Genomic DNA, 27072 nt, shown 5'->3' on the forward strand with positions numbered 1-27072 from the left:
ATGGGTTATTTATTTTTAGAGACAAGGACATTAGACTAAGTTTATACCTATACTACCCTGGGCAGAAATATATTATTAAATCATGAGAAGAGATTATTTTCTATAACATTTATAATAGAAAACCAAGTAGCATTATCAAAAAATAGATTATTCTTATTTGCATTGTTTATTGTGAGTTTATTGAATTGTTTATAGAGCTTAACCTATCATATCCAGCTGTGTTTACAATATTAGATACAGGTGTTTATGGAATTCTTTAAATAGGGAGAGCTTGGATACTACTAGATTTCAGGAAGAAATTAAATGTTGGGATTGGGAAATCTATCTCAGTCAAAGCCTACTTGCCTGATATGCTGAAGGCCTTCAGTCTGATTTCCATTATAATTCATTAATTCTCTCTCTGTGTCTCTCTCTGTCTCTCTCTCTCTCTCTCTCCTCTCTCTCTCTCTCCCTCCCTCCCTCTCCCTCTCTCCTCCTCTCAGCCCCCCATGGATATTATCTTTAAAACATAAAACCATGGAACACAGTAGTAGTTTAACAGAAGTCACACTACTTTTTCTTTAACATAAAAGCATTAAGGTTGTGATTACAGATTCTCCCCTTTAGAAGAATAATTTCTTACTCTTGCTCTGTTTGGGGAAACTCAGAGGAATAGAGGATTTCCTGTTTGGGATGTCCTTATAAATGGCAGACTGGATTCTAACTAGTTCCCTACTTTTCATTGAAGGTGATAGGCAAATACATTGTCATGTTTTAGTGCCTTTTGTGTAGACACCAGCTCGTTTTTATCTCCAGTTTTACAGCAGAATTGATCACTTTCCTTAGCACTTATCCTTTCTCCCACTTTCTATCTACACAGGTAAATGTAACACACCTTGAAAGCTATGCGTGTTCCTTTATTTGTGAATATATGATTGTCTCAAGAAGAACCATGTTGACAAGGGTACCTTTTCTCTTATTAGAAAGGTCATTCATATATAACTTTTGCTTCCATTCCTCTTTAATATGATTCTTCTTGGTCACTTAGCCCTTTAGACAATGGATAAATTAATTTTGAAGCGTAATTGTCTTTAATATAGCGTAATATCTACCCATTCAAAGGTGTGAGTTGTAAGAAGTTCTTTAATAAGGATCTATAGAACCCTAGATTTGACAGAAACAACAAGAGTGAAGTCTCAAGTGACTTAGGTTTCTTCTGTCACCAACAATTCTGCATAAAAAAATTCCCAGTTCATGACAGTTTGAAACCACCACACTAAGTAATATTTTTAAACTTTAATTGGGAAGAAAGAAAAAAATGTCAATCCGGGAAAAAAAAAAGCCTCTGTAGAACACTAGATAGTAATTGCATGAGAAGAGTAGGTAGTATTTCCATAAGAACACTGGAGAGTAATTCCATGAGAACCCTGGATAGTAATTCCATGAGAATACTGGATAGTAATTCCATGAGAACACTAGACAGTAATTCCATGAGAAGAGTAGATAGTATTTCCATAGGAACACTGGAGAGTAATTCCATGAGAACACTGGATAGTAATTCCATGGGAACAGTGGATAATAATCCCATGAGAACACTAGGTAGTAATTCCATGAGAACACTAGATAGTATTTCCATGAGAACATTGGGCAGTAATTTCATGAGAACACTAGATCGCAATTTCATGAACATCAAGTTTGCTGGATGTCTTGGTGTCAGTTGAGTGAGCACCCTCTGAACTCAGTTCAAAGGCATTCATTCTGAATTAGAGCAATGAATTAGCTCCAGATCACATTGAATCCCATCACATAAGGAGCTTTAAATGCAGAGTGACTCAGTGTTGATGACCAGTTTCTTGCAGTACTTCCTTCTTTTCAGCCCAAGGTTACAGGAATGAGTTGACTTAGCAAATCACAAAGATGAATTTCCTAGTCCAGTGGGCTTCTCCCCAGACTAAAACACCCCCTACACACAAATTCACACACCCTTCCCTAGGAGGAGACTTGAAACAGGTCTCTGACCTCCAGTGGCATTGCCAACTTGATTTGAAGAAAATCAGAGGAAGGACATTTTTGATAGAGGAAATTATTTTCATGACCTGAGAAAGTCTTTAACACTCTAATGGGTTGTAATATTAAACTTGGGTGATTTGGAGAATTTTATTTGCCAAAATTGATTGTTTTAGATATTTATAATGAAAGCATAATTGTTTGTGCCAGGCAACGGTTGTAAAATGTGTTTATGTTTCTTAATTATTGAATCAATGAACCTCAGAAACACAAAATCAGGTGATAATGTCAAATATTTGTTTACCTTCTTCTTGAAAAACTGATATATGAAGTGATATATGAAAATAAAAGTTAAAGGTTAGAACAATGTCTCCACATTCTTACAGAGGACATGGGTTCACTTCCCAGCACCCATATGATGACTTACAACCATCTGTAACTTCAGTTCCAAGGGATCTGGTGCCCTCTTCTGACTTCTGCAGGCACCAGGCATACACATGGTACACCAACATATATGCAGACAAAACACTCATGCACATGAAATAAAAGTTAAGTGCTTCTGTTCATTTTTAGGTTAAACATGACATTTAAGGAGCATATTTTTAGTAAATCTTGATTATCATTAAAATGCTGTTTGCACTCTAATGAACTGTTATACAAACCACACAAGGATAATTTGAGCCTGAAATACTTTGACCATTAGTGGTTTTATCAGGCCATTCACCATAGTGGTAGGGTTTCTAGAATTAAAAACAGAAATCATGAATCCCATTATTAAGTTGGATCTTTGGAAGATGCCTGTTTATAAGCAATAATTTAAATCTTTCTGCAGTGCTCTGTCAAAGGAGTTTCATTTTTTATGAAATTAAATGGCTGTGTTTTTATGTTACGTAAATTTCATCCCAAAGTAGTGTTTCAAGATGGTGCTTGGAAGCCCTTACAGGATCCACCATCACTATGTGACCTGGAATGACAACATCATGCTGTTGAATTTTTCCAGCATTAAGAAACGATCTTGGGGAGTTAGACCTCCTCAACTCCTCTTGCATCCTAGATGTCAGAATAACTGATACTTCTGTGGTCTAATGGGGGACAGAGGGGAAAGTTATCGCTTCCTCTGTCACTAGTGAGTACCTTCCAAGTGTTGGGGATGAGTTGCAACTTATGCTAGCTTTCAGTTAAGTTTGCTGGCTCAGGGTCAGGGTCATTAGTACTGCTTCTCTTGTACTTGCTCTCCTTACACAAATTGACTCTGACCCACACCTGTACTTCTCCGGTTTTCTTTCTCATTTAGCATTTGCTTTGTTAGATGAAAAGATGATAAATTATGTAAGAAAGGAAAAACACTCTTATTTTTATTATATAGGGTCAGAAACACGCTGTCTTCAGGTTAGATTTAGGTGACCAAAGGGCAGGTTCGTGATTTGCTTTGATCTTTCATTAAAAACAGAAATTAAAATGGGAGAAGAGAAGCCCAGATTTATTCCCTAACTTTGGTGAAAATACCATGACTCATCGTCTTAAAGGCATACAGGGATCTTCATTCCAGGGAGGAACATATGTTAGTCCCAACTGTTTCTACATGGCTTGTGCTGGTGACAAGCACTGGAGAAAATGCACAAACCACACTTCCATTCTTACGTTATGAAACAGAATAGCCCTCGAATAGACACCGAGTAGACAGTAGCAATGTACCATTGCCACAGTTACTACAGCCTGCTGCCAGGAATTCTCCTTGGACTCTGAAAACTTTCTGACATGAACAGCTCTGCTCTGCATAACTCCAAAATTTAAACAATTAAAGGTTTTTTGAAACATAATTCTACACACACACACACACACACACACACACACACACACGTATATGTATATATCAAGTCCTCTTATGATGCTCTAAGGTAGGTCTCAGCTTATAGTTTCTCTAATTAAAGCAACACTGAAACATAAGGAACAATGGCTCTGTATTGAAGTGAAGGTTTTGTATTAAATTAAAAGGTTTTCCTTTTTTCTCCTCTTTTTCTGGTTTTATTTATTTTATCTTATTTCATTTTTGGCTTTTTAAGACCGGGCCTCTCTCCAATACCTAGGTCAACCTCCAACTCACTACATAGCCACGGATGACCTTGAACTCCTGTTCTTCCTGCCTCCCCAGGCACCAGGTTTTACCGGTCTAACCGCCATATTTGACTGCAACAAATGGGTTTCTAAGTGCCTCTTTGGGTGCAGCTCACAAGCATACAGTTAGGATAATGGGATGAAAAGTATAGGGAATAGTTGGAAGATTATACAAATTGTTGGGCGCGCTTGCTTCTCTGCTTTGCTCCCAAGGTGCTCATTTTAAAGCACAAGTCTTTGGTGAGTGAGAGAGCACTCATCAAGAAATGGGCCATCAACAGGAAGAGGAGAGCCCAGAATAAGCACAAGGAAAAATTGCTTCCCAAGGCTCTTGATGCCAGTGATTTTCCACTCCTATTAGGATTTTGACTTCTTTCCAGAAGGATCTCAGCAGTAGCCACCTGCCCAGGGAGAAAAAAAAATTCATTGTCTTGTGCCAACAGCACTCTCATGGCTGCCTGTAGCAGTTAAGAGCCCCTCGATTTTCACATTCTCGGCTTATTAAAGAAGCCTGGCTGCCCCCACTGAGGAACAAGAGGGAGCAAATCAGCAACAGGTGCCTGTGTTGGTCTAGCCAGTGCTAGCCTGGGAAGAGGGAGGGGCTAGTGAGTCATCAGTCCAGCATTGTTGAAAGAGTTCTTTAGATTTTGTGGCTAAAGTTTAAAAGCCAACAGCAAAGATGCAGATGTTTCTTCCCCGAGTCTGTTCCTTTCTTTCATCAGGATTTAGCCCTAAGACGTCTTTAATTGTCTTCACGGAGCACAGACTATTGTGGCACCCGTCACACCTCAGACTTGCATGTTTCTAATAACTTCACAGGTGAAATAACCCAAGGAGCTTTCGCTCTTTTTAAGGTGATGCTGCGGTTTTCTGTATGTTGTTCATAGTCTCTTTCATCTAAAGCGCAGGCTGTCAGGGAATCATATACCACAGGATTGCGTAGATTGCAGATACCGTGTCTCAACGGTGCGGTTCTTACAACATCTCCAAGTGAGTCCAGTTCCTGATCAAGGCTATGAACAACTGATTTCAAAATTACACTAGTAATTGGGCTAGAGTCGAGGCCCGGTGGTTAAGAGTGTGCACTGCTTTTGCTGAGGACCATAGTGCAGGTCCAAGCAGACATGTGGCATATGCATAAAAAAGTCAGCTGGGTGGTGGTGGCACCAAAGTGGGTCTCTGTGAGTTCAAGACCAGCCTGATCTAAAGAGCTAGTTCCAGGACAGCCAGGGCTAGACAAAGAAACCCTGTCTCAAAAAAACAAACAAAAAGTTAAACTATTTATTGAAAAGGAACAATGGTGACTTATTTGATATTTATCTATAGTGTTCAATAGGTGAATTTTCATACTTTTAAGAGTTTACCTGATAAAATTAGGTGAGCTGACATTCCTTTTGAAATACAATATATCATGAGTGCAGAAATGGTAATACATGAGAAAATAAGTGATACTAAATATAGATATCAATATCACAGTGTGGGGTTGAGGGAATGAAATGAAATTATTGCTAATCCAGGTTCACAACTGAATTACAACTTAACTCAGATTTCAATGGATCTCTTAAAAGCCAAGGACTAACTAGGCAAGGTCTGGGTCTTTCTGTGATTATAGCTCTTCCTTTCTGGTGGTACCACTTGCTTCACATAACTAGGTAACAGAGGATTATCAAACACAGATTTGATAGATTGATGTAAAGAGTATCTGCTCACCAGAGCCATAGCTCTGTGACTGTAATTATAAGGCTATAGCAAGGTGAACAAGCATATTTATATTTCACTTTCCTCTTTCCTGCAATAGCGCATTCTCAGGGAGGTCCACCCCGACTCCCATTCAGTCTTTGGCTCCACAACTCAGTTCTAAGTCATATTTATTCATTCAAATAAAAATGAAAAATTCTGTAAACTTACACTAGAGTGTCTGTAAATTGAATTAACTAAAGCTTTTATAACTGTATTTAATAGTAAGATTATATATTTTCTTAAAGCACAAATTTATTTCATTTTTTGAATGTTTGACTATTCATACAGATTATAAATTGTTTATAGAAGCTGGCAAGTTCTTTTTTTTTACTTTTTTAGTTTATAATATATTATTTCCCTGTTTCTCTTCCTCCCTCTAGAACCTACCAAATAACCATCTTCTCTCTTTTAAATGCATGACTTCCTTTTTCATTAACTGTTGTTACATGCATATATGTATATGTGTGTATATTCCTGAATATAACCTGCTTGGGCCATATAACATTGCTTGTATATGTGTTTTCAGGGCTGACCATTTGGTGCTGAATACCTAACTGGTGTGCTCTTCCCTGGGGAAGATGACTTCTCCCCCTCTCAGCCTTCCTTGGCAGCCTGTGATTACTCTTTCTGTAGGGCTGAGTCCTCGCCTTTCCCAAACCCAGTTTGGCCTATTGTGCCCTCGTTCAGCTCAAGTTTAGATAGCCACATTAGTGAGGCTTTGTGGATAGAGCTTCTGACAATACTGGGAGATTCAGTTTCATATCCACTTCCAGATCCTCTTTCTCTTACAGTCTCTCTGTCCCCTTCTTCCGCCACCTTATTCAGTCTACTGTCTTAGAGAACCCAGGACCGCCAGCCCAGGGGTGGCACCATCCACCATGAAATGGGCCCTCCCCGTCAATGACTGATTAAGAAAATGCCTTACAAGCTTGACTAGATCTTATAGAGCCATTTTCTTGAGGTTTCCTTTTATCAGATGACTTTAGCTTGTGTCCAGCTGACATAAAACTAAGCTGCATGGTTTCAGTTTTCTTTCCTGTTTTCCATTGTTGCTCCAGATATGTACAGAAATCAAAAAACGAAATGAGAGATTCCAGAGAGAGACTATGTGATGCTTTTCTTGCTGAATCTGAGTTACCTCACTAAGTATGATCTTTCTAGTTCCGGTCATATACCTACAAGGTTGATAGTTTTATCGTTTTTCTTTACAGCTAACTAGTATTCTATTGTGTATGTGTAATAGTCTCATTATCCATTCATTGGTTGAAGGACATTTAGGTTGTTTCGATTTCCTAGCTATTTTGAATAGAGCAGCAATGAACATGGCTGACTGCATATCTGTGGAGTAGGATGTTGAGCCCCTTGGGCATATGTTAAGGAGTGGTATAGCTGGGTCATATGGTAGATTTATTTTTCGCTTCCTGAGACTTCTCCACACTGACTTCTAACCTGGCTGCGCTGGCTTACATCCCAACAGTAGTGACTGAGACTTCCCTTTCCCCATGCTCCCTCCAGCACTTGTCAGCTGTTGATCTGTGCCATTCTGACTTTTGGTAAGAGGAAACCTCCATGTTGTTTTGATTTGCATTTTCCTAATTGCCAAGGAGCTTGTATTTACATTTTAGCCAATTTTTCTTCAATTGAGAACTCCCTATTCAGGCCCTGAGACCATTTTTAAATAAATATTATTATCATTATTATTATCAATTTGTTTTTTAAGTTCTTTATGTATATTCCGGATATTAATCCTCTGTCATATGTCATATAGAAAAGAGTTTTTCCCATTCTATAGGCTTCCTTTTCACCTGGTTGATTGTTAAGCACAGTTGATATAATGCTGTCAGTTACTTCTGATGTTTCCCTGTCTATTGGATAAAGTGGGTACCAAAATCGCCTACTGTTAATGGGTTGATATTAATCTGTGTCTTTAAATTCAGTGATACATTTTTTAAATGAAATTAGGTGCACCAGAGATTGGTGTATCTATGTTTTCTTGGTAAACTATTCCCTTGATTAGGATGAAGTATCCCTCTATATCTCTTCTGATTGGTTTTTGTTTGTTTGAAGTGTTTTCTCAGATATTAGGATAGTCACACCCGCCTGCTTCCTGGTTCCATTTGATTGGAGTACTGTTGTCCATCCTTGTACTCTAAGGGGGTGCCTCTCTCTAAAACTAGGAGGTGTATCTTGTAGACAACAGATAGATGGATTTTGTTTTTTGATCCATTTAATAGGCTTGTTGTATCTTTTGATTAGACAGTTGAAGTCATTGATATTAAAATATATTGAATGTGTGTTACTTGTAGTCTTTGTGCTGTTGATTTCAGGTATTATTGTTTGTATTCTTTTTTTCTTTTTTTATTCATTTTACATATCAACCACAGTTCTCCCTCCCCCCCCCCATCCTCTCTTCAGAGAGGGTAAAGCCTCTCATGAGGAATCAACAAAGTCTGGCACATCTAGCTGAGGCGAGGCAGGATCAAGCCCTCCCCACTTCATAGAGGCCGAGCAAAGCATCCTACAATAGGGAATGGGCTCCAATAATTAGATAGATAGATAGATAGATAGATAGATAGATAGATAGATAGATAGATAGATAGATAGATAGATAGATGAATAAATAATTTAAAAAGCTCATGTACCACGGACCCCACAAACAGACCAAGCCACATAACTGTCACCCACATTCAGAGAGCTTAGTTCAGTCCCAAGTAGGCTCCTCAGCTGTCAGTCCAGAGTCCATGAAGTCCCCCTAGCTCAGAGTCAGCTGTCTCTGATCATAATGATCATGCATAATGATCATGCCGCACTGCCCTTGCTAATATAATCCCTCCTCCTCCTCTTCGACTGGACTCCAGGAGCTCAGCCCAGTGCGTGGCTATGGATCTCTTCATCTGCTTCTATCAGTTACTGGATGAAGGTTCTATGATGACAATTAGGATAGACACTAATCTGATTACGGGAGAAGGCCAGTTCAAGCACCCTTTCCACTATTGCTAGGAATCTTATCTGGGGTCATTCTTGTGGATTCCTGTATTGCTCAGCTGTAAGAAAAAAAAATGCCATCATGAAATTTGCAGGTAAATGGATGGGACTAGAAAAAAAAAATCATCATGCGTGAGGTAACCCAGACTCAGAAAGACAAACACAGTATGTACTCACTCGTCAGTGGATAGTAGATGTAAAGCGAAGGATAACCAAGCCACACAGAAGCTAGGTAACAAGGAGGACCCTAAGAGGGACATGCATGGATAGCCCGAAGAAGAGGAAATAGATAAGATCTCCCGGGTAAACTGGGGGTGGGAGGATGGAGGATGAGAACAGAGGGAACAGGATGCTCGAGTTGCAGGAGGGATACAGAAAGGGAGAGCAATGAAAGAGACATCTTGATACAGGGAACCGTTGCGGCATTAGGGAGAAACCTGGTGCTAGGGAAACTCCCAGGAATCCACAAGGATGACCCCAGCTATGGTTTGTATTCTTAGTGGTACTTTGTGTTTGTATAACTATTGCCTTTCCATTTTCCACTGTCTCTTTACTAGACATTCCTCCCTCCAGCCTAAAATACTGCTTTTGTATTTTCTTTAGATTTGATTTGTTGAATATAAATATGTTTAGGTTGTTTATATCTTATTATGGCAGATAATTTTGGTGGTTATATTAGTCTAGGGTGGCTGTCGCACGTTCATAGTCTTGTGGGACTTGAATGCATTATTCCAGCCTCTTCAGGTTTTCGGAGTTGCTTTTTAGTTTTAAGGTTGATGTGGATAAGTTGTTGGGGAAGAGAGAGGATTTATGGGTGGGTTGGGCCTAAAGGTTGTAAATGCTATGTGTTGAATCAAGTCAGATAGACAGAGGGAACTGGGCTAGTGTACAGGATATACATTCTCAACCAAACCTGGGAATGGGTGTAGAGATGGATCTGGCTGGGTGGAAAGGTTGGATGTGGCATGGGTAGTGCCTGTGGTTTAGGGTAAAGGCAGAGAGGGTCCTAGAAGTCCAGAGAATGCTTCTGATGTAGGCAGGGGAGGCAAGAGGCCATATTGGATGAGTGGATGGGGATGAAGGCTTGGATAGGGAGGGCCAGGGAGATCCTCAGGGCTAGACTCGGGAGAATGGTGTGAAGGATCTGACTTGGTAGAGAGTCTAGTTGCTGAATAGATGAGACCTATAGATGATGGTAGATATTACAGTCCAGGTTAGACCCTGGATAAGAATGTGGGGAGTCTTGCTGGGTAGGGAGATTAGGTATAGCTCCAACTGTTAGTTATTAACAACACAAACAGCAAAACCAGTCCTAAAACTTCAAACCCTCAGAGAGAGCCTCTCCTCACAAATGGACTTCTTTCCTAATTTTTTATTTTTAATTTATTTTTATTTTTACTTCCCAATGTGGTCCATTTAGAAAGAAAAATGAGGCCATTGTATAACTTGCCTTTTAAACATTGTGTTCTATCTTTAAATGTTTTTCAAATAAATTTTAACTAACCTGTGGCCACTGGCTCCCCGTGACCAAAGATAGCTGTAAATGTTGCCCAAAATAAAACCGTAAGCTTTCTTAAAAATCTACGAGGTGTGTGTGTGTGTGTGTGTGTGTGTGTGTGTGTGTGTGTGTGTGTGTGTATTTAACTCAGTAGCTCTCAAGAGTGAGTGCCGTAGGAGACAGATGAAGTGGGCAGTAAGTTACATAACCATTACTCTCCAGTATTATCTATTTAAGACAACTGGTGCATTTTGAAGCCACCAACTTGCTATTTTAATGTGGAATTTTTAGGCCTGTTGGTAATAAGGAAAAGTATACCACCTTGTAGAAATTTGAGACTAGCTTCAACTGTCTATCCTGGGAGCACTCTACCCTTTGGTGACATCAAGGGAATGTTACAAGAAACTACTTGAGATTCAAGAGTACAGAAAGAGGCAGCAGTATTGTGTCTTCCTGCTGTGTATGTGCCTCTTGCATTGGTTACTTAATGTACCCTGCCCTTTTCTCCTCTAGTACTTGTGTGTTGAAATTGGCTTCGCTACTTTATTGCTCTGATGCCTCTCATGTCAGGAGCTATGGCCTCCCTTCACAACCACTGCCACGACTGCTTACTTACAAGTAGGTTTGCTGAGCCTCAGGCTGTTGAGGTGGCTACAGGATGGAGCCTTGTATGTAGCCCTGATCTGTTTCAGCAAAGATGACACTGCCACCCTTCACAACTCAGGGTGAATGCACTTTGACCATAGAAAGAGAGGTCTAGAATTCTTGGGGTACCACCCAGTGTCTCCTAGACCGTTTTGTCTAAGATAATCTCAGTGGGCCATGATTTTAAAGGCAACATCATTGCTTCTCCAAATGAAGGTATCTCCTGGCTTTCTGTGCATCATGCCCTGTGCTGTCCTGACTTCCATCATTGCATTTGTTGTCTATGACCTTGTCACACTTACGCCACAGTCTCCATACATGACAGTCTACTGCTCTCCTTCATCTTGGGTAGCCACCCACTCACCTGAAAGCCTGCTGGTCTCATCTCAAGCAAAGATTCTAAACTAGTAGTTTTTTAAATCTTCATTTCTAGTCCATGTACTTATGTTAATTTGTTTAATATGCTTTTATAATTATAGGTGTAGAACAGATTTCCTGTTTTTACAGAAAATTTATGTCTGAAAATTCAGGAAGTTGGGTTTTAGCTATTTATTCCTTGTGGTAAAATCTTGTTTTATTCATTATTTTGCTTTAGTTTTAAAAATAGGTAAACTAGGATTTTACACCTTAAAGGAACATTGCTTACTGTTGTTAACCATATATGTTTCTGTGATCCGTAGGGAAGACACTGAAAAGTATCATTTGTTATAGCTTGAGAAAATTAATGCATCGGATACAAAACAAACTCTAATATGACTGGAATCAAAAGTATTCATTAATTCTTGGGGTTCTCCTCTTTCCTTGCTTCTAGGGTGCAGGTTGCACAGCCCTGGTGGTAGCCGTAGTGGCACGAAAGCTAGAACTTACCAAAGCAGAAAAGCACGTGCACAATTTCATGATGGATACTCAGCTGACCAAAAGAGTAAGTAGACCCCTCACATCCTGCAGGAAGATGCCGCTGTCTTCTTCACACATCAGGAAATACGGTTTTTCCACTAAGACATCGGAAGCGGAGATGCCATAGACTGAAGACAGCAAAACTCCTGGAGCTGGTTCCATTTCTCCCATCTTACTTCAGCTCAATTACAGATAAAAGTAATCACATAAAAGTAGATCTCATAAATCTAGACAAGTAGGTATAGTCAACATTGCAGCACAGTAATCGGTATTAAGTTGGGTGGAAAGAACACAATGCCTGTGGAAAGTGGGAATCTTAATGGTAAGGCCATTGGAGGAAATAGTGCTGAACTTCGATGAGTGTGTCTGCATTCTAGACACAGGTGTTACAAATATAAACTGTCCATGTCTGCATTCTAGACACAAGTGTTACAAATATAAACTGTCCGTGTCTGCGTTCTAGACACAGGTGTTACAAATATAAACTGCCCTTTCTATGATTTGAAGGTCATCACAGATACAGCAAAAATGCCATAGTATCCAGAAGGAAGATCACCTTCCAATTATTAGAAGTAAACAAAACAATAATCTGTGCTGACAGAACACCCACCTTGGATCTCTCCAGGTTTAACCCATGTATGAACTTACTTCATCGTCAGGGAGCTCATGAGGGAAGCCTTGTTATGGCTATTTGATGCAGTTTGGAAGCCATGACACAGAGAACTCAGGCAGCCTGCTCACAGTCATGACATCAAGGTAGAAAGCTAGCAAAGGGAAATATTTTTTATTAGACTATACTTTTAGCTTTTTGGATAGTCACTTGAAACATCAAAATACCGAAGTCAAAAATACCTAAAAATTATCTTGTAACATCTTGTAGCAGTCCTCGCTTCCCAAAGTAGAATTTCACCAGGCTGTCATTGAGATAATTAAATGCATTGTCATTTGGTAACTCTGCCCACAAAAGAATCAATGGAATTCTTCAGACAAGTTTCCAAGTTTTAGCATTTACCTTATTCTTGATTTAGTTCTAAGCACAAAAAGGATCTTTTTAGCGAAGCATACTTGCAGTTCCGTGTTGGTCCAAAGGGAAAAGAAGATCAACTGGAGCCAACCAGGTCAGTGTAGTAGGCCCTGTTTCCAAACACAAATAATGGCAACTTTGATTAGTATTTCCAATACAGTAGTTATTTTATTACAAATTCATATTTATATAGATTCATTTATGAAGGGGGGACATGAATTTCTGTAGCCTTGCCCATACTTCAGACCCTAGAGCTAACAGTACTTCAAGGGTCTACTATGGGCTCAAAGCCTCTCAATTGCATATGCTATTTTTAGCCTGACTTTGCTACTTCCAAATACCTTTTGAATTATACTTTTTATGTAGTATGATAGAGGGCACTACGTGTGCTATGGCGTGTGTGGAGGTCAGAGAACAACATTGTAGAGTCAATGCTCTTCTTTCAATGTTATATGGGTTCCTGGGTTGAAGCTCAGTTTGCCAGGCTTGCACAGAAAACCTCCTTATCCACTGAGCCATCTCCCCACTCCATGTCCCAAATGCCTTTTATTTCTCCCCAGTTTCCTCTTATTTTTTTTTCAATTCCTATTTCCATTCTCAAAACTCATGAGTGTTTCTAATGTGATGACTGGAGAAAATATTAAAGTGAAGAGCTGCTTGGGTACCCAGGATGATACTTCTTTTCAGAGATCTAGAAATGGAAATGCAATCCCATGCATGGTCATTAGTTCAGATGCAATCCTGGAGTCATCGCATGCTCCTCTGAGCATCTCCTAGGTCTGACCAAGAAGGTTCTCTTTTGGTAGAGCTTTTGTTAAGAGGCACAAGCCTTTCCATATTAAAGAAGCACTTTTATAGAGTCTTTTGTAACCCATGCTATTCTATCATAAGTATTATACTTTTCTCAGGAATCAAATAAGTGCTACAGTGGAGAGGATGTTGCGGAGTCTTGTTGCTTTCTTACTAAAAGACTGTTCAAGTTTCAAAAGTCACGTTCAACAAGAGACCCATTGACTTTAACAACGTCATCTGGCTGCTCTTTATTAGAAGTGGAACTGCTTTGCAATTGAAACCTCAATCACGTACTTGGCCCAACATGTGACCATAGCCCCCTCTAATATTATCTATTCAAGATTTTATGCAAAGCCATCAACTTAATGACTGTCATTTGCTGGGAACACACTTAAGTTGGTTGTTTATTGAAATTCTAAGTGGAATCCATCGAAAATTTTATCTTAAAGTAAGAATTTCAAACTCTTCAGTGATGTCTGAAGGAAACTAAGAGCAAATAAGGACAGACTCATCTTAGTACAAACTCAAGAGTACTATATATTTTTGAGAGAGAAATACAAGTGTTCCCTCACACACTCCATAGGAGATAACATTCCCCCCCCCCAGTGGTTAGCAGGCGAAATGGTCATAAACATTCTGAAATCTGACCGTGACTCTAAAGAAAAAGCAATTTGAGTGATGAAGGGCTATTCTCTGTGGAATACATGCAGTTTTCTAACCTTTCCAGTATGTGTATTTTTCCCCTTGAGACAGGGTTTCTCTGCAGCTTTGGAACTTGTCCTGGAACTCACTCTTAGACCAGACTGGTTTCGAACTCACAGAGATCCGCCTGCCTCTGCCTCCCAAGTGCTGGGATTAAAGGCGTGCGCCACCACTGTCCGGCTTCCAGTATGCACCTTATTGAGGCAAACAGTAGTGATGAAAAAGCATCCACCATGTGCAAATATCAAGTGGAATGATTTTATACAAAAATCATTTCTCTGTATGACTACATTAGTCAAATAAAACACACTATTCATTGTGTATGAGCATTAAGAGTATTCATTTTATCAAAATTTACCTGACCTCTTAGAATAAAAAATTAGCCCAGAAGTACGTGTGCCCAGATTAAAGATGTTATGTGACTTAGAAAGACAGGAGCAGGGAGTTACACAGTATACACATTAGTCCACATATTTTTACTCATAAATGTTCATTGCAATCAGCCATTATTCTGGTTTGAGGCCTCTGACTTCTGCTACTCTCTCAATACTGGGCACTCACTGGGACTCCTCCTGGGTATCCTATTGTTGCCTTGTGTCATGGAGATGCTGTAGCTTTGGATCTGCAGGTCCAGCCCTTTCACATGCTCCGGTAGTTCAAAAATGAGGTGGGTGTTGGGATGGGCTACCTTGTGGTCATTGTCTGGGCCTGTGGTAGCTGGGTTAGTCAGTCTGCCAGCCTCTCTCATTGTCACCACCCAAGTGAGTTCTCCAACTCTGCCCCAGATAGATGGCCCAGTGGAGCAGACAGCAAGGAGCAGGGCCAGTTCTCCTGCTCTCACACCCTCAGGTCCAGCTCAGCAGCACTAACACCACCAGGGCTAGCTGTAGTGTTTTGCCCAGGTGAGGGGCAGGGCCTGCTCTTCAGATTTCTTTATTTGGTAAGGGGCAGGACCAGCTCTTCCATTCTCGTGTCCCTAAGGCTGGCTGTAGGCAGAGTTTTCCTTTGCTGGCACTCTGAAATAACCAATATGAAGACTTAAGATTACTTCTAAATGCTCAGTCAATAGCTCAGGCCAATTACTAACTAGCTCTTGCAACTTAGCCCTCTCTGAGAAGTGAATGTGGGTTGGGGTAGGGAGAAGATGTGGGGAGCAGGAGGATGGGAGAGAGGGAACTAGGACTAGTATGTAAAGTAAGATTGTTTGAGAAAAAAGAAAGAAAGAAAAACCAGAATGTTTAGTAGGTTTGGGCACTAATATAGGAGTTACCTGCCCTCCAGAGAACCAAGGATTAATAGTTTTTATTTCTTTGTGTGTGATATCATTAGACCAAGCATAAGTCTCCTAGAGCATCACCCACCTACTCTACCCTGAATTGAGACTCCTCGCTCCCCTACAATTCCAAAAGGAAACAACCATCGAAAGTGCATCCGAGAAACAGGAAGCTACCCTTTACAAAAGTTTGTAGACTATAAAAGAAATCTGGAGTTTTCACTTTGTAGATGGAAATCTATACAAATCCGTTGTTCTGTTTAATGCTGGCATCACGCCCCAGTGAGAGACATGACCCCTGCATTAAACCTTTATTACTAGTCTGAACATCAGTTCCTCTATTGTCACTTGTATAGGTAGAGCCAGGGAGGACATATACCAGGGCTGCTCTCAGTTGCCCTGGTGGTCCCCACCAAGACTGCCAGAGGACCGCTAGCCATCCTCTTCCCACACCATGCTCTGGGAAAGCAGCATGCTCGAACCTCCACCTCTCACACTGCACTAGTTTCTTTACCTTTGAAAAGACCCAGGATTTGGCTTCCAGTCTTTTTAGCTTCCCTGGAGAGAGGCGAAGTGGGTAGGTGTCTCTGCCTCACCGCCACACTTTCCGTCCCTTCCGATTGTTTTCCTATTAGTTTGAGGAACACCGTCTTTCAAAGTCTAATAGCTATTCAGAGGAAGTGTGTAACAGCCAGGGTCATGCACAAAAATCACCTTTTTTGGCAAGAAACCAGTCATTTTCTTAAAACTGGTTTTAACAATACAATTTCAATCAAGAAAAGGTTTCAATATCTTTAATCCAGAAATGTGACATTTCTTTGCAAAAGTAGAAAGCCATAGCTGTAAACTTACCACCGTAGTAATAGTGTTATTCTTAGGCAGCTTCTTATCGTAAAATGAGATAACGAACGGGGCTTTAGTACCCATCATCTCTAGCATGTTCATGTTAGAGAAAATCAAATTCCAGCAGGCTCACTAAGCACTGGACCTGACTTGGTTACTGTAGACCCAAGATCCGTTTCCCAGTTTTAGCTTGAATTCTACTCTTCCTCCATCACTGCCTGTCCTGAGTTGTCTTCCTCCACCCTGTGCCCAGCCAGTCTGTGGCTTTCTTCACTCAAGGGTATTCAATGGGAAAACTTCTTAGGATAAATAAGTAGCAAATTAGTTGGAGAAGTTCTGTTTTCTAGGTTCCGTGGTGGAGCCAGGCAGAGGAGATCTACCCTGCCTTGATCTCTATCCATTCCCAGGACCTCTGGAGATTTTAATGAGAAAGCAAGTAATTAGATAAGGTGACTAGCCTTCGCTGGGTGCAGTTACACTGGGACAGTCACGTCTGTCCTTCTGTTTCGCTTTCCCATGAAATCATGATAGCATCCCTACAAGTGAAAGTGTGCTAACAAGCAAATGCACCAGTTATTTTGGGAGCTGACGCTCATGAGGTGAACTCACACATGGAAACATGCCTTGGCTACACTGCACAGCCAGAAAGCCCCGGTGAGCTTGCAAAAGGCAAGATCGACCTTGGTATTTGACATTTTGCTCTTCTCTGGGGAAATAAAGAGGACAGAGAGAGGAGTCGCTGTATAAGTGGAAAATTCAGCATCTCTAAGTTATCTTTAAATGAGGTATTGAATAAAAGTATAGTTTCTTGTTAGAACAGGTAGAGTGTAACACAGAAAGAGATCAGTAGTATCTCCCTAATATTTCACTCAAGTGTTCCCAGACAGACGGAAATTCTTGCATGAAGGCAGATATACTAGAAAAAACAGTCATTTGAGTAGGAGTTTCTAAAGCTCCAGTTCACTGTGGTTCTTAGGATGAAAAACACAACCTCAAATGAGTGCGGGGAATCTGCTTGAGGATGTAGCGATGGCCTTTCTTGTGTTTTTTAAACAGGTGAAAAACGCAGCCGCCAATGTACTCAGGGAAACGTGGTTAATCTACAAAAACACAAAGCTCGTGAAAAAGATCGACCACGCAAAAGTAAGAAAGCATCAACGGAAATTCTTGCAAGCTATTCATCAGTAAGTACCTATTTTCATTTCTATCTTTAGTTCTTCTTCTTAGCCTTTTCTTTTGATTCTTGTGCTTGCGGGTCCTTTCTTGTGAGGGAGGAAAAGAAAAAGGCACTGTCATGTTTGCCTCCAGGAGATACCTCAAAATCTAATAATGGACCCCAGAGGAGAAAAGTTTAGTTTTTTTTATGGCTGAAAATTGTGTGTGTTAATCAAAATATCTTTCTTCAGAGGCCATGATTTCTGTTACAGAGGCCATAATTTCTGGTAGAATTATATTTAATTAAATATTTATTTATATAGTTTGGCCTGAAATGTTCAGCTTATATCCACTGTAGAATCTTGGAGGGAGGGGACATTATATGATCCATCTGGATTTTTACATTTTATATAACATAGTATGTTTAATTGTCTTAATTTTACAATATTCAATGACTTCTTAATCAAAAATCTGGGGATTATCTATATGCTGTATGTTCACTATGGAGTTTAGAATTGGTTATTAGTTTACTATTATTTAACTGACGTAAGGCCTTCATGCCTGTCTTTGTTATACAATTACTAGAGTCTTTTAAGATAACTGTCTGTGCCTCATAAGATTCAATGGTGACTGAGAAACAGACCTTCCCAGAATGGCATTGTCTTAACTGTAAGTGTTGCCCCTGTGGCTATCCATTGCGACAACAGCCTTGCTCTTCATGCCCTTTATTCGTGGTCACATCTGTGGCTCAAGAAAGTGGCTTTCCTTGTGAGACACAGCAGGGTAGCAGTGGAAATGTGGGGAGCTATTAGGTCTTTGCCTGTGCCACGCCACTGGCCTTCTCAGATCCAGCCAATACACCAGACAGGAAAGCTGTGAATCTGAGATTTTTATTTTATGCATTTATTCATAGGCAACATGGTACCACTAACCTTTTGTGAGGAATCCATAGACTTTCATCTTCTAACCCTTCCCTGGTCCAGCCTCTGCCATGCTTAGTTAGCATATTAAGGTGTCCTGCTGAGTCTATAATGTGCCTATAATGATGCCCACGTACATACTTCCGTGGAATTGAAACCTCCAGTAGTCAAAAAAAAAGTAACTCTGGGATTAAAATAGAGAACGCTTTGCACATATGGTAGAATAGTTTATGATTATTGCTCGCAGCCACTCACTCATGCTCCGTATTGCAACCAACGCACTTTCCTTAGAAGGGGATGGGATTTCTCTAACTCTGTGGCTCGCCTAGGCATAGAGCCGACCATTCCCTGTAAGGAAATGAGAGAGCTAGAATTTTAAAATTATTCTGTTAAAAGTCAGGGGGAAAGAAGAAGTAGAATCATGTTAGAGTTGGTTCACAAAGCAGGGGCTTGCTCCTTGGAGTTCAGTTCCTTTTCTGACCCAGGGCCAACCCCGGAGCAGCAGCCCAGATGGTGCACTCCTTTCATTCTCTTTACTAGAGAGTGAGACCCCAAGATGTTCTCAGATTTTCCTGGGTTCCTCATCTAGACACCCACTTCCTCGGAGGACTCCCTTAGAAAGAGCCCTTTAGGAAAGGCGTGTGCTCTAAAGCCATTCGACACAGGAACCCCAACATTAACAGAAGCCACCACAGCAAGCCATGGAGAGATCATTTTTGTACTTTCAATGTTTCTTGGTAGTCAATTTTGTCCGAGCATGATAGAGAACTTCCCTTTCTGGGTGTGAGAGGATACACCCAAAGGTAAAGATGGTAAGATGAAGCAGGAGTAAGTATGTACACGTGCTATGACCATGCCTCATTTGTATGCCTGTCGGTGAAACTACCTAAACTACAGTCATATTTGATTTGCGTCTTTGATAAATCTAAAGCATGCACCAGTAGATTTTGTAATGCAGTCCTGTAACTATGGGTATGGTGGCTTTTTAGTCTCTTTTGCCATGTGCTTTGAGTTATCAGCATATTCATGCTAATGTGGAAGAATAGTCTGTTATTTATTCACTGCAAAAATTTATTAATTATTTTATTATTTAGCTTTACTTTAAGTTTCTTTTTAACAAAATATTATATATAAAAATCGTCTCGGTACAAGGAAGCTGATTTTATGAACTGTCCAAAAGGAAGTGGCGTATTTGTCCTGCGGGGCGTGTCAGCCTGATTGGAAGGGCTCATGGGAGGAGCTTATATGGAGTTCTTCAGCTGGCTACTCCGGGTAGTGGGACAGAAGCCACCCCTAATTATTCCTCTGCTTCCATCAGACATTTCCATTATCATCCTTTTCTTGCCCTTTTTAATGCAACGTGTACATCTAAAGCAGAGGAGTTTAATGAAATTCAAATGTTCAGAATTGTGGAAGTCATTGGGGGTTTGCTGGGTTTCCTTTGCTTTGGAGAATACTTAAAGTTTGTGAACAATTACAGCAGAATAAGTTTGGTTACAAGGGCTGGATTTGGCTAGATCATTCTACTGGTGCATAATCGCTTGTCATGTTAACTTCGTATTGGAAGTTGTAGAGTGACGTCGTGAAAGACAGCACACAGGGCTCGATTCCTCAGGGCCAGGCCTTCACTGCCCACTGCTCAGACTCAAGGGTACTCAGCATCATCTGTCAGCACTGCATGTAGTAGACCTGGCTGGACATAAACTCACAAGTCATTTTCTGGAGCTCGTCTGGCTTTTGCTACCTCTGATTCTCCCTGAGAGCAATTTTAGCAGCTCTCTCCTCTTCTGCCAGGCCCCTCTAGCTCAGCTCTTTCTCTTTTTCCATACTTTATGGCCTCTTTCCCAACATGTGACCTCTCTAGTCTCTGATGATGCTAAACTCTCTAGACCAGTGCCCTCTTTTCAGTAATGTGTTTATCTTTTTGAATTGCCACTCGATGCCATGAAGTGTTCTCTCTCTAACTTTCCACCCTTTTTCTGATAGCAGCTTTAACTTTTTCATTCTTCTGTCTCAACCATGGATCCATCAATCAACTCAAACTTGTCTAGAGCCAAGAAAGCTAATGTGCATAATTTATATTAGAGGGGATTCTGAATAGCCCCAATCTGGAAAAGATATGCTCCCCCTTCAAAAGAATCGTTATATCTATCATTCTAAGCCAAAGTGTTTCCTATTATTCCCTTGAACACCGAGTATGAAGAGGCCAACATGACTTTACACACGCTCTTCATTCTGAATTCTGGTTTAAGAGGAAGCCAAGTGCTTTCAGGTAGGCAGAGCATAGTGGCAACAAAGGATGGTGATGAATTGAATAGTGCCAATCCGTGTCAAGATCCTGCAGGGTCTTCCAGCTGATGAATCGAGCCCCCTGTGTACAACTGAACACCACATTGTGTTGTTTTGTTCCAGAATACTTTACAGTTTCTTTTCTTTTGTTTTGTCTTTTTATTTCAACAAAATGAAAATAGAGCTCGGAAGTAAGTTGTGTGAGCTGTTCCTTTCAACATTTGCAGAGTTTTCTACTGGCTGCATGCACCCAGCAGATCCTTTATTTGTGAATTTTGGTAGTCTGATTGCTGCTATGGAAATGTGATCCAAAATCATGATATTTTCCTGTGATAAGTGAAGTTCACAAGGAAGAAAGCAACATCTGTTTCTTAATCTTTTTGCGGGGGAAAAAAAGTGTACTATCCATGTGCATGTTACCTTTTATTCTGGCAGCTGCAGCTCGAGCAAGGTTTCTATCTGCTCGCCTAGCCTCACAGGCAGTCTCAGAAGGCAGTCCCCTGCCACAGGCAGATCAGAGGGCAAGACAAGATCATTTAAGTCCAAGAGCTAATGGAGTTCCAGTCAGGGTCAGATCACAGATAAATCAATCAGATTTGTTACTAATCTAGAAAGCGACATCATCTGACATAGCTTTGTAGGTTAGTAATAAACACCACGGGCAAAATTCTACTGTCAGTCATAGCTTAGAAATCCAGCCGAAGGACACTGGACTAAAGTGCTTTAGAAGAAGTTCCTACTTTATCCAAAACCAGCATTCTCCTCCTCCTCCTGTTTTGCAAGATTTTTGCAAGATTCAGGACTCTCTCTTTACTCACAGATTTCTGGAGGTATCTGTCCAGAGCTCTAAACTCTAGGCATTAGTAAACTTTAAAAGAAAACTTGATATAAGCCCATCATAAAGATAGTCAATAAAGTTGCCATCAACTGACAGTTTTAATTCTGGCATTGAATTATAGCCATAGGCTAGAAAGCTCTGAGCCAAGATCTTACCCTTCCCCTGTGAAAAAAAAATCAGGAGGTGGAGATAAGATAGGACCTGCCTGACACTTATTTCTTGTAATAATCCAGACACTCATGGTGGTTAAAGGGAAAAGCTGTCTTTCCATATGTTTTAGTACTAAGGGCTTATTTGAGTATCACTTAAAGTCCATTTATGATACCTCCAGCACTCAAGGATACTCCTAATCTGACACTTCATTTTATGCTTGAGGAAACAAAGTCAAATTGGGGTGAATGGAGTCCCCAGATATCATTGCAGCTTTTCCTTACTTTTCTTGTCTTCACTGATCCACAGATGGTCAAGATGCTTTTTGCTTGACTTTTGCTGGGTTTTAAAAGGTATAAGTAAAGAGTTATAACCTTTCTTGGTGCTTAGAGAAAACTCTGTCAACAATATATTGAATTTAAATATGTGTTTATAGATTTTGTTCAGGTTAGACCTTACTCTAATCTCTACAATAACATCAAAAGGAGCCAGTTAACTTGGTTCTGAGTTTCTAATGAACACACAGCAATGAATCTATAAGTCTGAACTATTTTAGAGTACTTAGGACTGTGTTATAGATGGACACCATTTAGACTCTAGCTGGAAGGAGCTGTATCTTCACCATGGAGCAGACTCAGCTACATGCTGGCTGTCCTAGGTGCAAGACGAAATCACTAAGTGCTGTAAACAAATTAGGAAGGTCTCCCAGGCAGTAAAATCTTGCCCTGTAACTTTTATTTCTCTTATGTAGCTATATACTATTTAAATCAAAAAGTGTAAAATACTCTCTTCATTCATTGAAGCCATACTTAGTAAATGATTCATTATCAAGCACAAGTGAAATAAGCATGGGTTTCTTTTTTCGTTTGTCACAAAACAGCTCAGAGAAACTGAGTTCTTTTCTTTTCTTTTGAGTCTGGCTTTAAATAGCTGGCTTACAGAACAGTAACCCACCTTTCTCTTTTAAAGTCTTACTTTCTTGAACCTAAGAACCACGGAATAAATATTTATTGGGGTACTACAATAAATAAATTTTAAAAAATAAGAGCTTCATTTAGAAAAATGAGTCTTTAAAAGTGGCCTTGTGACTGTCAATCAAATACATGCAAGGACATTTTAAAGTAACAAGAATGAACCTTAAAAATAGATGGTCTACCCACTAGATATAATTCTTTCATTTCTTAAAAACTACAATGAAAGCTAAAAGAGATTCTCCCAAAGAAACAGTCTGGCCTCTGTTCAAATTCACTGTCAGTTTAAGGTTAAAGTCAAGCAAAATAGAGTAAGAAAATGCTATGTTTGGAGTTATCTTGCTGCTGGTTGAATAAAAGTGGTTTTTGTTAACAAGAATCTCACTTATCACTGTGGTTTCATCAGGTTCAAATACCTAACCCAATTCATTTCCGACTAAACAGGGTTAATTCCTGTATCTAGTCACGTAGGCATAGGAAGGTGTTCATTGCTCCAACACGATGAAATTCCAGTTGCTTTGCATCTTTCTTCCTATGTCTATTTGTCACGATACTGGGGCTTTAAGGAATGTTTTGGCTTTCTCTCATGTGGTTAAATCCCGATGAGTCTTCCTGAATTCCACTTACCTGGTACATAGTTGTCCTGAGGACATCTCATCTCTTGCTCTCCTTTCTTTTTGCGGTGTTGGGGAAGCATGCTTCTCATTGTACCAGATACATAACCAGTGTGGACTTTACCCCCCCAATACCAGGCATTATCCATGCAGTTATTTGCTCTTGTGGATTTTGTGCATGCCCCTTTGAAAGCAGTAACCTAGCCCGTGAAACAAGAGGACTTTTCTGACTTCAGCATCTGTCTTGTAGATTGAGAAGTGTGAAGATGGAACAGAGGAAACTGAATGATCAAGCAAATACCCTAGTGGATCTGGCAAAGGTAATCCCTAGGGGCTCAGCCCATGGTTGTAACCATGGAAATTAACCACTGTACAGCAATGAGCAGTACAAATTTAACAAACAAGGCTACCAAACCACCCCAAAATGATGATCCAACTTAGAAGCATTTTTTTTCTAAAACTCATACTGAGTTCATATGTTCTTTCCCCATATATCCAACCTCAATGCTAAAAGCTTCCTTGGGGGGGTGCACTAGAAATACCATAAGACATCTTAGTGGAATATGAAATGATATCTCATCCATGGAAGGTCAGAATTACATCTTGAATGTCACTATGAGGTTGGGGGATAAATAGAGCTCATCATTCTTAATAATTTTTTACATTTTTAAGCAAACAAAAAACTAGAGAAATTGATATTTTTAAATCCTGGAACTTATTTTCTAAAATAAAATTTGTGTTTCAGAAGCAATAACTCACTTTTTATGTTTTTTATCCATTTTATTACTTTAACAATCACATTCTTTTTTACCAAGTACATTAATAGTTTTCTAGTTCTTTGTCACATCTAAAAGATTTATCGGCCTTTTTATTGTTCCTCCATAAGTAAAAGCCAATTCAAAATATGAATATTTATCAACTGTGCAAACATTACATCCTGTTGAGCTAGTTCCAAAGGAGACTCTAGAATAGAAGTATGGATGTGTTCTGCCTTGTAGCGCAATCGCTTTGGCGGAGGCAGCACATACATCCTGTTTTATATTTGATAAGTCATATTATGTTTTTTTGCCAAATCTTTAAGTATAATCTATGAAAATTAGACATTTGGCTTAGTCTTATTAAATAACACTTCCAAGTTATATTCACTTTATGCATTATCAGTAACACATACTAGGTAAACATATTCAAGGTAAGTGTTGAGTGACGCACCTCAGGGATCATGCATCATTCACATAAGCTGGGCAGTGTACACGCATGCAGGACACAGACATCCTCCATTCATGTGGCCTTCACTTGACGTAGGGAAATAATACTTATGTGTTGCATCACTCCGAGGTTAAATGCTTAAAAATATTGGCCATTAAAAAATAAAACAGACGCCTTTAGGTTAGTATGAAGGTGAGGAATGTACTTTAAGAATATAGTAGGAAACTGAAATCTGCCCCACCTAGCACACATGAGATCATGTGCATGCTCACCAGCACCACCCATATACACAAAAGGTATATACAAAGTCAAACATGAATATATTTGTTATTTATGTAGTGCCATACTTACTCTGACCACAGGATGATACATGCCGTAAGAGTTCAGTGTTTTTCTAATGAACGGATGTTGCCCAATTTTTCCCAAGAATGTAGTAAAGGTAAAGTTAGTGCTCTCTGTGTCCATGACTCAACCAGAACAAAATGCCTTTGTTCTGAATGACTCCCTCAGTCAGCTGTTATCATCTTTAAGTAGTAGTGAAGCTGGAAAAGATACAGGAAGAACTGAAGGAGGAGGAGGATGTGACACAAAGAGCCTTGGTTTGGGAAAGTTGGTACTAGAATCAGTGTAGCATCTCTAACCCCTGCTCTTAGCCCCTCCTCTCATCTCAGTTCTGAGCCGCTCAGCCCTGCAGCTCTGCAAGTTTCTTAACTCCTTCAGGAACTATAACTAAGTCTCAGACTCATGACTCCCTCTGATCAAGACAGTTTCAGTTTTCTGTACAAGAAAGCATTTTATATTCCTGCTCCAGACCATGTAGCTCTGAATAGATATTCCAATAAGGCGACCTATAAATTTTCACTTGTGTGGTGTACGGAGCACACACCCAGAGGTCTGTGCCTGTTAGGCACGTGTTCAACCACTCAGCTTCTCCCCAAGCCATGGACTAGTAACTTAGCATCCTCCACAACTATTAATCTTATTGAGGATTTATATTATTTTACATTTTATCTGTGAAATTTTTTCTTTGGTTCAATGAAAAGAGGTCTGAGATTTGGAACACAAGGCAACAAAAGATATGTGAGTATTGGCTGTTCTAAATCACTAAGTTATGTGCTCAGATCAATTGATTCTAAACTTTATTCCTGTTCTTCTATCGTGTTTTTACATTTCGCTATCATCTGGCTGTTACTTTTTTTGTTCTTTAAATCGTACTGTTATTATAAAAATTGGCCAAGTTGTCGTGTCACATGTTGAAAATGAATTTGAAATGCTAACTTGTATAGAAATCATCATACATAAATAATAAATTAAAACATTTTCATCTGACTTCATGCCACATAAGATCATTGGAAAATTCACAAGCCATAACTACACCTTACTTTCTAAATTATAACGTTAATACCTGTCATCATTCATTTAAATCTTAGCATTAAGAATACATGGAATTTACTTTGTAACCTAAACTATTTGGTTAGCTGACACACCTGTCACCAGCAAGAGGCCAGTGTGAAAGTCTGAAGAGCTGATAGTTTGCTTCTGGGGCAAGAGTAATTAAACCTCTTACTTCTCTGTTTCCGTCTTCTCAATCTTGTTTTCCAGACCCAGAATATCATGTATGACATGATTTCCGACTTAAATGAAAGGAGTGAAGACTTTGAGAAAAGGATCGTCACCCTGGAAACCAAATTAGAGACTTTGATTGGCAGCATTCACGCCCTCCCTGGGCTCATCAGCCAGACCATCAGACAGCAACAGAAGGATTTCATTGAGGCTCAGATGGAGAACTACGACAAGCACGTCACCTACAATGCTGAGCGCTCCAGGTCCTCGTCCAGGAGGAGACGGTCCTCCTCCACAGCGCCACCAACATCATCAGAGAGTAGCTAGAAGAGAATAAGTTAACCACAAAAATAAGACTTTTTGCCATCATATGGTCAATATTTTAGCTTTTATTGTAAAGCCCCTATGGTTCTAATCAGCGTTATCCGGGTTCTGATGTCAGAATCTTGGGAACCTGAACACTAAGTTTTAGGCCAAAATAATGAGTGGAAACTCTTTTTTTTTCTTTCTGATGCACAGGGAATGCACCGATTATTGCTATATAGATTGTTCCTCCTGTAATTTCACTAACTTTTTATTCATGCACTTCAAACAAACTTTACTACCACAGTATATGATATATAATAAAAAAGTTAATTTCTGCACATGCCTGTTTGGTCTTCTTCCCATCTCCATAACTTCTCCTCTTATGCTGTCTTCAGGGGAAAATGATTTTCTAATCCATGTTGATAATTTCGATTTCCAAAACGTGTCCTGAAATGAAAAGACTGCATTGTTCTCTGCCTGCTTTGTGAAGATATTCCTTCCTGAAATATTAATACCACAACTATTCGGCCCTACCCTGTTCTCAGCTCACAGCATATTTT

General features: G+C 39.8%; 1 protein-coding gene across 1 annotated transcript in view; it reads left to right on the top strand.

The window, feature by feature from the left end:
- The window catches only part of Kcnn2 (potassium calcium-activated channel subfamily N member 2), a 126765-nt gene extending 99915 nt beyond the window's left edge, over positions 1–26850 (top strand). Inside the window, exons 6-9 of the mRNA XM_038329333.2 lie at positions 11781–11891; positions 17557–17684; positions 23688–23757; positions 26246–26850. Coding sequence (XP_038185261.1) covers positions 11781–11891; positions 17557–17684; positions 23688–23757; positions 26246–26533 — 597 coding nt within the window. The 3' untranslated portion in view covers positions 26534–26850. The remainder of the gene's footprint in view (positions 1–11780; positions 11892–17556; positions 17685–23687; positions 23758–26245) is intronic.
- Positions 26851–27072: the final 222 nt, after the last annotated feature.

Source organism: Arvicola amphibius, chromosome 5 (assembly GCF_903992535.2).
Source record: "Arvicola amphibius chromosome 5, mArvAmp1.2, whole genome shotgun sequence".
NCBI lineage: Eukaryota > Metazoa > Chordata > Mammalia > Rodentia > Cricetidae > Arvicola > Arvicola amphibius.